Below are 14,499 nucleotides of genomic sequence, written 5' to 3'. Positions count from 1 at the left end.
TATATTTTCTAATCTAACAGCCAAGATTTTACTAAAAATCTTAAAGTCCATATTCAGCAAAGATATAGGCCGATAAGATGCACATTCAGTGGGATCTTTATCTTTTTTAAGAATTAAAGAAATAGAAGCTTCATAAAAAGATTGTGGTAGTTTACCTATACTTAATGCATCTTTAAAAATTTTACAAAGCCAAGGAGAAAGTATAGAAGAAAAGGATTTAAAAAATTCTGCAGAAAAACCATCTGGGCCCGAAGCTTTACCCGAGTTCATTAAGAAAATGGCCTTTTCTATTTCAGACTCCGTAATAGGTGTATCCAAAAATACACTATCCTCAGCAGTTACTTTTGGAATATTCAATTTCCTTAAAAATTCACTCATTATAGAAGAGTCTTTAGTACATTCTGATTGATATAAAGAATTATAAAAATCTTGAAAGGCTGTATTTATCTCTTTGTGATCAATCGTCAGAGTACCATCTTGTTTACGAATCTTAGTAATTTGTCGCTTATCCGAAACAATTTTCAATTGGTTAGCTAGTAATTTACCAGACTTATCTCCATATGTATAAAATTGAGCTTTCGATTTAATTAACTGACTTTCAATCGAAGAGGTTAACAATAAACTATGCTCCATTTGAAGTTCCACCCTTTCTTTATAAAGTTCTTTACTAGGGGTCAATGCATAAATCTTATCAATTGCCTTAATTTTATCAACTAATGTTGATATTTTAGAGTTAGTTCGTTTCCTAACTCCGGCAGAATATGAAATAATCTGTCCACGAATATATGCCTTAAAAGTATCCCAGAGAGTTCCACTAGAGATGTCTGCTGTGGAATTTATTGAGAAAAACAAATCAATTTGCTGTTTAATAAAGTTAATAAAGTCAGAGTCCTGCAGTAAAACAGAATTAAACCTCCAACTTTTAGTACTAATATGTGAATCCGTCACCTTAATAGATAACTTCAAAGGTGCATGATCAGATATAACAATAGAGTCGTATTTGCAATCCATGACATCTGTAAGGAAGTGCTGATCAATGAAAAAGTAGTCAATCCTTGAGTAATTATGATGCACATGGGAAAAGTATGAGAACTCTTTATCATTAGGGTGTAGAAAACGCCAGATTTCACAGATAGCTGAATCAATCATAAAAGAATTAATAAGAGAAGCCGATTTGTTCGGAAAAGTTTGAATGGGTTTGGATCTATCCATCAAAGGGTTTAAACAACAATTGAAATCCCCGCCCATTATCAATCTGTATTGATTCAAATTAGGAAAGGATGTAAATAAACATTTAAAAAATTCAGGACAGTCAGTATTTGGAGCATAAACATTAACTAAAACAACTTTTTGATTAAAAAGCAACCCAGTAATAAGCAAAAATCTACCTTGCGGGTCTGAAATTGTTTCATAATGTATAAAAGCAGTTGATGAGTCTATAAAAATAGAAACACCTCTCACTTTGGCTTGCGAATTTGAGTGATACTGTTGGCCCTTCCAAAACCTAAACAACCTCTGACTATCCACCTTCCTAACATGAGTCTCTTGTACAAAAATAACATTCGCATTCATTCTATGGAATACTTTGAATACTTTTTTCCGTTTAATCGGATGATTTAAACCATTAGTATTCCAAGAAACAAAGTTAATAGTCTTATCCATATTGACAATACATATTACAGTTAACATATAGGTTTAAAAGAAAAGTGAACTCATGAACTCGGAAGGGGGAAGTAAGTTCAAAGGGAAGCCGGAAGTCACAGCACCGCAGCCATTTTAGTAGTTTCATATAAGCCCATGAAGTAAAACTAAGCAAAAAGCAAGCAGAAAAAAGAAAAAAAAGAAAAATCTCCCTCCCACCACCCTCAAAACCCCAGGAAAAAAGCCAAACAGAGGCAAGCGAGCGATCTAATACTAAAATTACCCCCTTGTCTCAAGACGGCAACTCAGACGTAACAAAGTTAAAAAAAATACAAACAACCCACATTATAAAAAAAGGGTTGATATAGGAAAAATTAAAATATAAAATTAGTGTTATAAATGTATATTATCAAAAGGGTTAAAAAAATTAAAACAATAAATGAAGGTTTAACACTTTCGAACAGATCAAAACAGTTATGACGCTACAGACACTGGAGTCTGTCGGGAAGAAGAAACGCCATTTTATTCTTCCAAATCTTAATATTCAAATGCTAAAAATGTAAAAAAAGAGCGTATATCGATTTAAAAAAAAAGAAAAGAAAAAAAAAAAAATAACCCTAATAGGTCATCTTCAACATTAATCGGTTAGTAATATATAAAAATATGAAATCGGAATAAACCCGGTAGAAAAAAGAGAGCTTTAATCGTATATAAGAAATATATATGAACCGTATCAAAAAAGAACCCAAACGTCAATCTATAACAGATCCAAATCTATAGGCTAGATTACATTGATCAGCCCGATCAAATGTCATTGTTCCAGGAAACCTTGAGCATCCGCTGGCGATTTAAACAGCCGAAAAGATCCATCTTGAAGGGTGACTCTCAGGTGTGCTGGAAACAGCAACGCTTGCTTGTAGCCTTTCTGGTGAAAATTCGACATAACCGATCTGAAAGCCAGCCTAGCCCGTAGTACTTCGGGGCTATAGTCCTCCAGAATGCGAAAATTAAAATTTTGATAGGTTATCATACCTTTTTTACGAGCCGCACGAATCAGTCGTTCTTTGATGTGAGGATAATGGATCCTGAGAATTATGTGCCGTGGTTTCAGACTTGAATCTGCCCGATATCTAGAGACTCTGTGAGCCCGATCGATTAATGGGGGGTTATCCAGGACTTCTTCGCCCAGGACATCCACTAGAAATTTGGAGAAGAAAACGGTCAGATCACCGCTTTCAAATTTTTCCGGGATTCCAATTAACCGAAGATTTTGTCTTCGAGAACGATTTTCCAAATCAGTAATTTTAGCTTTATAGCGATCCATCTGTTGGATCGTCGAAGTTTGCTCTTCTTGCATTTTTTCGATTATACGATCCTTCTTACGAGCAGCTTCTTCAAGAACCAAAATGCTTGCTTGTTGTTCATTTGATTCCCGTGAAAGGGTCAGGAACTTTTCTTCGAGTGATCTCAAACGATTGTCATACTGTGCAAATCTTCCAAGTAATTTTTTCTCCAATTCATCAAATCTAGCGTCTATAAACTTCACAACAACTTCTAAAGTTAACGGTTCTTTCGTCTGTTTCGGTTCTTTTGCTCTAGACATTTCAGCGGGTTGAGAGTAATTCAAATAGTTTTTTAAAAAATTCTATATGTTTAGACCCCTTTAAAATAAGTTTAAGGGGTGTTTGTAGGTTAAAAAAAACGTAAAAGGTTTGGAGCAAAGCCTAGATGCGGTTTACTCCATGAGCGCCATCTTGAGACTCCCTATTTCTGATTTTGATTACCTTCCCAAATATTTTTCTGATATTGAGCTTTCATTGATTGCCCTCAATATTTCAGAAACAGTTTTTTTCCCTCTGCCATAAGATCTATGAATTTCCCATGAACACAATCTCATTGTTCCTCCTTTTGCACTGTTTATGTTTGTAATTTATAGCCCCTCAGGGCTGTGTCCTAAGCCCGCTCTCTGTATACCCATGACTATGGCAACACTACACTGATTGGCCTAATCGCAAATAATAATGAGACAGTCTACGGAGGAAGTCATCACCCTGACACAGTTGTATCAAGAAATCAACCTCTTCCCTCAAAGTCGCAAAAACAGAAGATCTGGTTGTGGACTACAGGAGCAATGGAGACAGGCTAGCCCCTATTGACATCAATGGATCTGGAGTTGAGAGGGTGAACAGCTTTAAGTTCCTCAGCACACACATCACTGAGGATCTCAAATGGTCTATAGATACTGGCGGTGTGGTGAAAAAGGCACAACAGCTCTTTCACCTCAGGACATTTACAAAGACAAGTGTATAAAAAGGGCCTGAAGGATCACTGGGGACCTGAGTCACCCCAACCACAAACTGTTCCAGCTGCTACCATCTGGGAAATGGTACCGCAGCATAAAAGCCAAGACCAACAGGACAGCTTCTTCCACCAAGCCATCCGACTGATTAATTCACACTAATACAATTGTATTTCAATGTTATATTGACTGTCCTGTTGTACATACTATTTATTATAAATTATTATAAATTGCACATTCAGACAGAGACTTAAAGATAAAGGAGTAAAAATAAAGGTTTTTACTCATGTAAGTAATAAAGTCAATTCAATTCAACAAATAACTAATTTCACATCATCAAAGTCAGTGATAATAAGTTTTTTTCTGATTGCTCTTCTCCCTGTTCTGTTTTTGCTGACCTGGATATTTGTTGCACAGGTAACCATATGAACATATGCAATATTAAACTGTTGGCTGCTCGAGTGACTCTGACATTTAATAAGATCATCGTTGGTCCTTTACAGTGGTCTGACTTCCCTGCACGAACCCCATATCCTTGAATTCCCTAAATATCCTAAAATCTGTCCTGAGTGTCCTCCTGCACTCTTGGGCAGAAATTTCCAAAGGATTGCCATACTTACAAGTTGCTCTTTGGAAATGTTATACTAGCTCAGTCCTAAATATCCGATCCCTTATTCCGATACTGTCACTTGTAGTTCTAGGTGCTGAAGTAAGGGAAATTATCTCTGTATCTACCCTTTCAACCCCTGTAAGTATGTGGTCTCCTTTGAGATTACCTTGCATTCTTCCAAATTTTAGTGTATCGGGTTAATCTCACTTTCCAGGATCAATCCACCATCTCTAGTATAATGTCAGTTATTGTCGGTGAAAATATCTCCATGATGGTAGATCCAGCATGTTGCTTTCCCTGAAGGTTAACAGCTCGTCATTAAGATGCAAGGCCTTTTTGTCAGGGGATGCTAAAAATATCCTTGCCTATTAGGTTTAAGGGGCATATGATCTTTCCTTGGGGCCAAATATAGAAAGAAGTGTGTTAATGCTATGCTCTGAGCAATGCCATGAGCTGGTGTTTGACTCTTCAGTGTGAATCGAGAGTTGACTTAGATGTTTGTATTTCAGGATAGTGTTGTATGTGGGTACGATGTGGATTCATGAGACGATTCAGTGAGGGAATTAAGCAGGTCTGAGCCTGAAGTACAATGTTGCCAACTAATAGCTGCCTGAACAAGCATGCTTTTGTCAGTGACCAGTGATATGCTGCTGAGAGTATTGCCTGTGGAGTGTATTGCCTGGTTGAGCTTGTTGACTCAATAGTGATTGGGGGTGGATTTGACTGAAATGTATTGCAGTGATGACAGTTTTCTTACAAGGTGCTATAAAATCCACTGGTTCAGCTTGTTCTGTAACCCCAGTTTTTTTTTAAAAAGAGCTTTCTCCTTTACCTCCAGGGCAGTGAATATTTGAATTTGCCTGCCAGCAAAGAGGGAGTGGGGGGGAGAAGATTTAAGGAGAGTCACATTACTGCACTGAGTGAGGGAGAAATATTAACCATCTATAATAAAAGCAGAAGCACCTGCTTCAGCCTCGTGCTGTTTCCTGAGAAGCTCAGCACAGGTTTGAAAAAGACAACTTCTAGTCACACTTGGGTAAAACAATAGCACACAGCCAGCATCTCTGACATTTTTGTTTCTGAGTTCCCCCATCCCTTTCACATCAGTTCACAGATCTAGTTACATGTAAACTGCACTTAGATTGTTATTTAACAAGCAGGAGAATGTCTGCAGATGCTGGAAATCCAAGCAACACACACAAAATGCCCATTCCAACATGTCATGTTCCGTGTGGGTAGCCTCCAACCTGTTTGCGTGAGCATCGATTTCTCGAACTTCTGATAATTGCCCCCTCCCCCCCAATTACCATTTGCCATCCCCATTCCCCCCCTCACCTCACCTTACCTAGCCATCACATTCCTCTGGTACTCCTCCCCCTTCCTTTTCTTCCTTGGTCTCCTACCCTCTCCTTCAGATTCCCCCTTCTCCAGCCCTGTATCTCTCTGACCAATCAACTTCCTAGCTCTTTACTTCACCCCTCCCCCTCCCAGTTTCACCTGTAATCTGCTACTTTGTACTTCCTCCTCTTCCCCCCCCCCCCCCACCTTTTCATCTTTTTTTATCCAACCTGAAGAAGGGTCTTGGTCTGAACCGTAGACCGTTTAACTCTTTTCCATAGATACTGCTTGGCCTGCTGAGTTCCTCCAGCGTTTTGTGTGTGTAGGTTTTTAATCTTTCTTACCTTGTGCCAGGTTTGTTTTATTCTTGCTTCCCTCTCATCTATTTTACATCTATTTAATTAGTCTAAGGAATTTTTATCTCTCTCCACCTGACCTTTTGAGTATTTCCAACATTTTCTGTTTTGATTTCAAATTCCCAGCATGCCAATGTAATAATTTTGATTGCCTGCTGTTAAGTATCTTATAAGATACTGGCTGAGTTAGGATGCTAGCTTACAATGTGGGTGACTGAGCAGCATTCACCTGTGAGATAATGTGCAGGATGGCTAGTTTCTGGTGTCTGAGTTCTTGCTTCCCCCTGGTTGATTGATTTCTCAGTACATTCTGGGATGTGTCCCGATGTGTAAGTTAGATGGTTTTTCATGGCCCCCGGGTAATGAATAGGTCTGTGTTTAAGGTCAATGTTGAAAATGCACTAAAATGCACATGGTAACTACACCTCTGTAGTATTATAGTGAATGACATCAAAAACACATAAGACACTTAAAGAGAGCAGTTAGTCACAGTGAAGAGAGCAAACCAAACGTATGTATGTACATCACTTTGAAATTTAATAATAATATGTGGGGTGCCCATAAGTTGGCCATTTGTAACCCAGTACAAATGCCTTGATGTTTGTTTCTTGGTTCAAAAGCCAAAATGCATTGATGAGGATTTTTAAATGATTTGATTATTCTTTTTTGTGTTCTGTGGAACTTCCCCAGTAGGATCTCATTTTGATAAGCGATGGTCGAACATCAAGTAACAGGCCCTTTGGCCCACCAAGTCTCTACTGACCATCCACCATCCATTTATATTATTCCTGCACTGAACCTCTTTTTTATTGACACATTGACATCAACTACCACTCATCTCTGCCACTCTCTGAACAGTTTACACAGGTAAATTAACCTACCAGCTCTCTCTCGGAAGAAATCCATATGGTCATGGGAACATGCAAACTCCTCACAGTGAACCCAGGTCACTGGATCTGTGAAGTAGTAGCTCTAGAAATCTGAGCACTGTGTCATCTACGGTGATTGCTTCGAGTGGATGAATCTACCCAGTGACTGGGATGTGGCAATGCTGGTTTATTCAGCAAGTGTTCTGCATCCATACTTTCTCCTGAACTTCTGTGTCATTAAACAGGACAGTTTCAAGTCAACATGCTGTACCTGTAGGGTGGGTAAGATCAGGCCTGGTAAGAATGACAGATGGATATTGGTAACCAACTGGAGTTTTGCACCAATGGAATAATTTCATGTTGACCTTCACTGGATTGAGGTTCCTGTTGCTTAATGTTGCTTAATATTAGAACTGAAGGCCACATCTAGCACTTGGAGTGGTTTGATCTGTTCAGTCTTGGTGGCTAGGTGTTTCCTGTGCTTACTGTTCCTTTACTTGGACTTGGCAGCGGAGGTAGCTTGCCTTGTTCTGCTCTGTCCCCATTAACTGTCTTGGTTGCTGTTTAAGTCACAATATAGACTCGCTGCCTGGTGAAACTGTAAAGAGATTTGTAATGTTTGAGAACTTACAAACATTGAAAATGATCAAAAAACACTTAAATTATAGTCGTACATTTAAGCAAAATTTGAAATATTAAAAAACAAAATATTCAGTCATTAAAACATTTAAACATGAGGAAAACTGTTAAATCATTGAAATATCTAAAAGAAAATGAATCTAAAAAATGTGAGTTACTGGAACTTCATTCCTTGGGAACTATTCCTCTTTTGAAATCCACAGTCACTAGATCAACATTGGGTTTAACCTGCATAAGTTCATTGAATTTCCCAGTGTAACTGCAGGAAATTGGCATATGGCCAGTGAAACAGGACTACGGTGTTAGAGCGCTGTAAAACAATATGTGTGAGGAACTCTCAAGAACTCAGGGCCTTCTGCAATCACTCCTTCAGCCCCCAAAAGTGATTGGGATCATCACTGTTCCTCATGGTACAAAAATATCAGATGGCTTTCAATTGTTCAGTTACAGTGTTATGTAGAAATGGATTGAGATGTGCGATGGGAGAGCCACAGGCGTTTGAAAAGATCAGAGTGATGAAATGAACATGTTTGAATTTGCTCCTGGCTCCGGATCCTTTCATGATGTTACTTGTTCTCTGGAGGTTGTGCAGGTCTGTTGTGTTTATCAGCTAAAATGAAATGGGGTGAGTGAATAGTTTATAGACAGGTGCATGGGATTTGCATATTGGGTGTGTCCTCAGCAAATTCGTAGAAAGGTTATCGTTATCAGGGAGGTGCTGGTATTAACACACAATTTGGACTGAACTCCTCGACTCTACTGCTGAGAATGAGTTCAGGACCATTGCTTGACAGTAGTGATTTCAGCCACATTAACTGTTGCATATCTACCTCATCCCTCTTCCCCAAACCCCATTTTCTGTCCCCTCTTCCCCTTCCCCTTTCACATCTCCCTCTCTCTCTTCTAGATTCCCCTCCCTGCCTCCTGGACCCTCTTCCCAAACCCCCCCAGCCCCAACTGCCCCAAGGTTGTCAAGACATAAAAATGATCCAAAGCCTATGTAAGCCTTAGAAGTCATTTGTAGTTCAGGAATTGGAGCTCCTTTCTTCACTGAAGCCAGGTCCTAAGAGCATTCCTCTCTTTAGGACAGGTTCAGTGTTAATTAAAAGAGAGTCAGATATTATCTGGTTGTAAACGAAAAAATCTGCAGATGCTGGAAATCCAAGCAACACACACAGAATGCTGGAGAAACTCAGCAGGTCAGGCAGCATCTATGGAAAAGAGTACAGTTGATGTTTTGGGGCAAGACCCTTCCATCAAGCCCTGATGAAGAATCTTGGCCCAAAACATCAACTGTACAATTTTCCATAGATGCTGCCTGGCCTGCTGAGTTCCTCCAGCATTTTGTGTCTATTATCTGATTGTTTTGGGTTAATATTGCTTTATTGAACCACAACTGTAGTGCTAGCCTAGGGGTGGGGGTGAGGCTGTTTTCAGGGTGAGTTCCTCCCTTTGTTAGCACTGAGATGACAGCTGAGATGTTTATGCTTGAGTTTCTGGAGTGGAACTCGGGTATGGGGGGGTGGGGAGATGCCACAACCTGCAGCTGAGACTGAGAGCTGCCTACTGAACCCATTCTGGAAAATCAGCTCTGTTGACATCAATGGGTATCCTGTAGGTCACTGCTGTAAAACCACAAGCAGGGTCCTTGGGTCTGATCTGTACATTATTTCACATAACTGCAGAACTTGCTTTCTGTCCCAGCACATGGAGGTTGTGGCAGTCCTTGGTTTGTTCATTACGTTTGTCCTACCTCTGCCTGCACCTTTGTACCCCATTTCCAATTTAGTGGAAAGCATTTGAGCACTGTGCTGATGTCAAACTGTCTAACATTAATGGTGAATTAAAGCAGCTAGCAGACTTTCATTCCTAACCATCAAGCAGCTGTACCATGATCAATGTGACAGCGGATCTGTCTAACGCTGCATTTTGGTACTGCTTCGGTTGTACATTTTGCAAAGACCCCGCTGAGGCAGCACTTTCCATTGTGTGTCGGGGTGAGATAGTGTTTGCCAGTTTGCCTCCCATTTAATCCAGCTGCTGTCCCAATCGGATTTATTCTGTTTGTTCAGTCCAAACTATTTCCGACGTGACTCCCAGGTTCTACAAGTCTCACTATTACCTCCCCGTTCCCTTCCCCACCCCACCACCTGTTAAACACAGCTGTTGCTGTTTGGGGGAGGGTGAGGTTGTGAGTGTAAAAAGCTTTGAGAGTGAGCTGTTGTTAAATGCCTGCAGCACCTGTCTCCATCAATCTGCAGAGATTTTTTTTGAAATAACTCTTTTCAAAAAAATATACTTTTTGTTCTTATTTTGAGAAGTTGTGGAGCCTTGTAAAGAGAGGCCTGTTTCTGCCCTCGGCTTCATCCAGGAAAATGTCTTCCTTCAAGTTGGACTTCCTGCCGGAGATGATGGTGGATCACTGCACCCTGAGCTCTAACCCTGTGTGAGTAGGGACCACACTGCGCGTGTAGTGGGCGAACTGTGCTGTCAGGGCTACAGCGAACCTCTCAGCCACATGCTTTGCTAACTTTCAGCCTGTCTTTCTGCCTATATCTCTGCTCATTGCTAGACCTCTACTATGTGTGCTTGGGAAAAATAGCTTCATTTCAGAGCAAGTGTGGAAGATTATTTACAAAGGAATCTGGCATTTTAATTCAAGCTTAACTAGTGTTTAGATTACCAGCGTAGCTCCAATAATTGTGAAATACCACAGTGCATTTGCGAAGTCAGACTCCAGTCTGCATTTAATCGTGTTATGATCAGCTAGGAGAATGTTAGATGGGTTGTGTTGAGGAACTTTTACTCCATATCTAAACCATCCAATCCTTGAGAAAGTGTGAGATGAAAAATGCAGACCTATGGTGAGCAGAAAGCTTAGCACGTGATTGAAAAGACTGGGGTTTCGTTTTGGGTTAAGTTTGAGGAGGAATTTGGGAAAATTTTCTACTGGAAGCAGAAGGATATTCTTAAGATTCTGACAGTTGGTTCAGTTTTTTGCTAACAGTGAACTGCAGCAAATTAGAATCTTTGAAAACGTGGTCATGGATAAGTTGTGTATTTGGAGCAGCATTCTACATGGGTGTTTGTCAAAATGTAAAGTAAATAGAGCTAAGAGCATAGAAGACTGGTAAAAACTGAAAAATCAATAATGTCAAGGCAGTGTAAGACAAATTGGAATTTCTGTCATTGGTACTTCAACTATGTTTTTTTTCCAGATGTTGCTGGAAATGAAATTGGAGATTATTGATAACGTGAGTAGTTGACTAACATAGTACGTTCAGAGACATTAGATTAGTGTACAACTTCAAAAGGAAGAGGGATCATTGACTGGGGGGGGGTGGATGTTTGGAAAAGAATGGAAATGTTGACTGAGGGAGGAATTGGATGTACAACGGGGAAGGAAATTATGTATTATATTTGATTCCAATTAATTGGGCCAACAGTTAATCAGGGCAGCCACTTTTTGGGACAGCTCTTAAAGAACAAAAACAAATCAAGAAAATAGCTGGGATCTCCATTGTTTACTTGGGACACTACGCTGCTTAACTGAGGCAGGAGACTTGCCGGGCATTTTCTATCTGGCGTCAGTCGTGCATGTTTCGTGTGTTCAAAAAGCAGCGATTTTTGACACTGATAGTTGGTGAGTAATAAACAGTAAGATAATGCAGAACTGTTTGGCTTACTGCAATTTCAAGCATTCAAGTTTGGAGATACCAGAAATAGCTTGGAGTAAAAATTAAATGACTTCAGTACTTCAGGTTTAGAACGATGAATAATTTGAAGCTATCGACAGTCATCTTGCATGTTACAATTAATATGAAGATTTGAATGATGCATCTTTGAGAGCACTGTTTGAGGGTGGTCCAGTATCTGCACTAGGTGTCTGCGCTGATTTTGTCAGTCAACGAACACAGACGAGCTCTGAATGAATTCCTCCGTTGATATCTGTTAGGAACCAGTACACAGTTTTATAACACTGTTGTATTACTGATTGTGTTCTAATTTGTTCTGTATTTCACTTAAATATGTAACTTGTTACTCAATTAAATGGTAGCTTGTATTTTTTATACCTTTTTAACTACTTCCCTGAAACTTCAGCTAACTGGGGCAGCCATTTAATTAGGCTGAAATATACTGGTCCCAGTGTTCCAATTAACCGGAATCCTCTGTATTTACGTTGGGGGGGGGGGGGTGAACAAGCACAAGGTAAAACAATAACAAAGTTGGATAGTGAAACTAAAAACAACCAGAGGGACCAGCTGCGGTTTGAGTGTGGCTGAGGTGTGTTGCTATGGGGGTTCAAGAAAACAGTGCAGCCGTTTTGGAAACCAAAGGGCACAAAACTTTTCCCCTTCTGGAATATAAAGTTAGTCATAGTAAAATAGGCATTTGGCATGAGTTTGCCTTGAGGTATCTCCTGGGCTGATGGGATTTGATTTCTTTGGAGACAGAAGTCATCTAGCATGTGAAACATAAAAAGAGATGAGAATGAAAAACTGGGGGTTTGAAAGAACCAGGGGAAGTTTGGATAGTCAGGTTGGAAGAGTGTTTAGGATGCCTCATTTGGAAGGGAGTTTGGTAAAGGTGTAGGGTAGATGGGCCATGGGTTGATGCAGTGATGTGACTAGAGATGCAATGGCTTGACATAATGGTAGCAATATCACAGTTGCCACAAGGGCGAGCTGTGTGGAAGGATCAGTAGTAGAAGCAGCAGTAATTGTGTCCCCTGAGGTGAGGAAATGCTGAGTTGATTGAGGGCAGTCAGGAAAGAATTCTTAGCAAGAGTGCTGTATGCTTGAAAGCTCAAGCTTGAAGACTTTGAAGGATAGGCAATAATTGAGTACGAAAATAGTCAGAGGCTCCAGGAGGTGTCGCACATTGCCCCTGTGAAGTGTATAAAGTAGCAACACTAAGTTGTCAGGAACTGAGGGCTTTATTATTTGCTGTTAGCCAATATTTTTTGACATTGATGAGGAAATATACACTTGTTTGTTTGAAGTAATTGGGAGCACTTTTGGGCGAGTTGGAAATTTACTAATGAAATTAGAAAGTGTTGAAGAGAACCTGAAAGACTTGAGGAGCAAGGAATGGGAGCAGGACTGCAATGTGACCATGTGCCATTTTGTTAGGAAATCTGCAAGAGTCGTGCAGCCCATTATGACCGTAAACATGCATGATGATTCACTCAAAGGTGATGGAAGCTGCAAGCCTGTCTAGGTGATTCAAGAGTGCTAAGTGAGGGTGTCAGACACTACGTGGGAAGGCTCGGCTGATGGAGGAGATTAGACATATCTGAAGGGTCAGGAGAGTGGGGAGTGGTATCCTGAACCACAGCCACTCTGCGTGCACATGTGACCAAAAAAACACGTTAACTACAATTTGGAAATTGGGACACATAAGTGAGCTGAGTTCAAGTTCAACTTCACTAAACTCAGTTATGGTGGAAAGTCTGAGCTCTCATTAAATCGATAATTGTGGCCAAACTTGAGTACCTGCTTGAACTCAAGAGATGAGAGTCTGGATTGGTCCACTGTCTATACTGCAGTGTTTCACCAACAGGTTTTGGGTTGGCTTTACTGTGTATCTTCAAGGCTTCGAATCTGGATGCCAACACCTGAGACCCAACTTTATCATAGTTAAAGCCATTAGGCTTACATTGGGAGGAACAATGGTGATTGTCAAGAGAGTGATACTGTTTTAGTATTTATCCTCTGACTGAACTGATAGTGTTACCTGGCCATATGCTGTGTCTCTGCCCACCAGGGATAAAGTATAGCAGATTAATACCAATTGAAGTTCCACATTGTACCTGATGTACTTGTGACTGGTGGTCTGGTTAGAACAGATAGTGTTGCAAGGAAACATCGTCAGTAAGGATCTGCACAACATCACTGGCCCACAAGCACTTCAGGGAGATTCAGGGTGTGTTCATTGACTTTAGGTAGACCAAAATCAGTTTAATCTGGAAGGTATGGGATGAGTATTGGTCAATACAGCTGCTTTCAGTGGAGTTCGAATACTAGGCTGGGCTTACCTTTGTGAATGCTCAAGATCCCTTCTTTCCAGATGCAGCTATACCCAGGAGGTGTCCTTGTGTGGAGTGCTGGGTCCACTCAGTGTAGGTCTGTGCAATTCAAGGGGTTTTGAACTGTTTTAAAACATCTGATAGTCTGACATCATAAAATGCTCTCAAATAATCAGAAATATCAAATTAAAATGAAATAATTCATTTACATGCACTTTATTTTCCCTTTAGGACTGCAGCTCTATTCAAAAGTATGAGCCCTTTGTTTCTGTTCAAGCCAGTCCCTCCCTCCAGAATGCCAGTGCTCTATCACTGGGTTCAACGGTATGTTTGGTGGGTTAGGAGTACCTGTTCCTTACCCCTGGTCTAGCACACCTCAGACTTCCGTATCATCCAAGGTGAGCTGAGCTGCGACTGGCTGACGGTACTGCTTCTTACCTGAACCTTGGCAGCTCCACTTGTGGAAGGCAGAGAAGAAATTGCTAAGCGGCAGGTTGTTGTTGGGTTTGGCTAATCAGGATGATGTTTTGTACAGAGTATCCTGAGGACAGGTGTACTGGGTCGTGGTGAGTGGGATTGTCAAGGTTAGAGATGCACTGAGTCACTTCTCCCTGGAAGGTGGGGAAGTAAACTGAGTGGGTTATCTCAGTGAATCTGTGCTGGTACGCAGATATATGTAGAGGTTGCATTCTGAAGTGTGGGCCTTTGATTACTGGGTT

At 40.4% G+C, this 14,499-nt stretch overlaps 1 protein-coding gene across 6 annotated transcripts in view; it reads left to right on the top strand.

Moving 5' to 3' along the window:
• The window catches only part of celf1 (cugbp, Elav-like family member 1), a 77,851-nt gene that overhangs the window by 27,104 nt on the left and 36,248 nt on the right, over positions 1-14,499 (top strand). For 5 of the 6 annotated variants that reach the window (XM_073049101.1, XM_073049102.1, XM_073049100.1 and 2 more), the window contains exon 3: positions 10,074-10,198. The exons of the other annotated variant lie outside the window; for it this stretch is intronic. In XM_073049101.1, coding sequence (XP_072905202.1) covers positions 10,128-10,198 — 71 coding nt within the window. In that variant the 5' untranslated portion in view covers positions 10,074-10,127. The remainder of the gene's footprint in view (positions 1-10,073; positions 10,199-14,499) is intronic. 6 annotated transcript variants of the gene reach the window in all.

The sequence above is a fragment of the Hemitrygon akajei genome, chromosome 6 (assembly GCF_048418815.1).
Source record: "Hemitrygon akajei chromosome 6, sHemAka1.3, whole genome shotgun sequence".
NCBI lineage: Eukaryota > Metazoa > Chordata > Chondrichthyes > Myliobatiformes > Dasyatidae > Hemitrygon > Hemitrygon akajei.
This window is presented reverse-complemented; position numbering and strand designations above follow the sequence as displayed.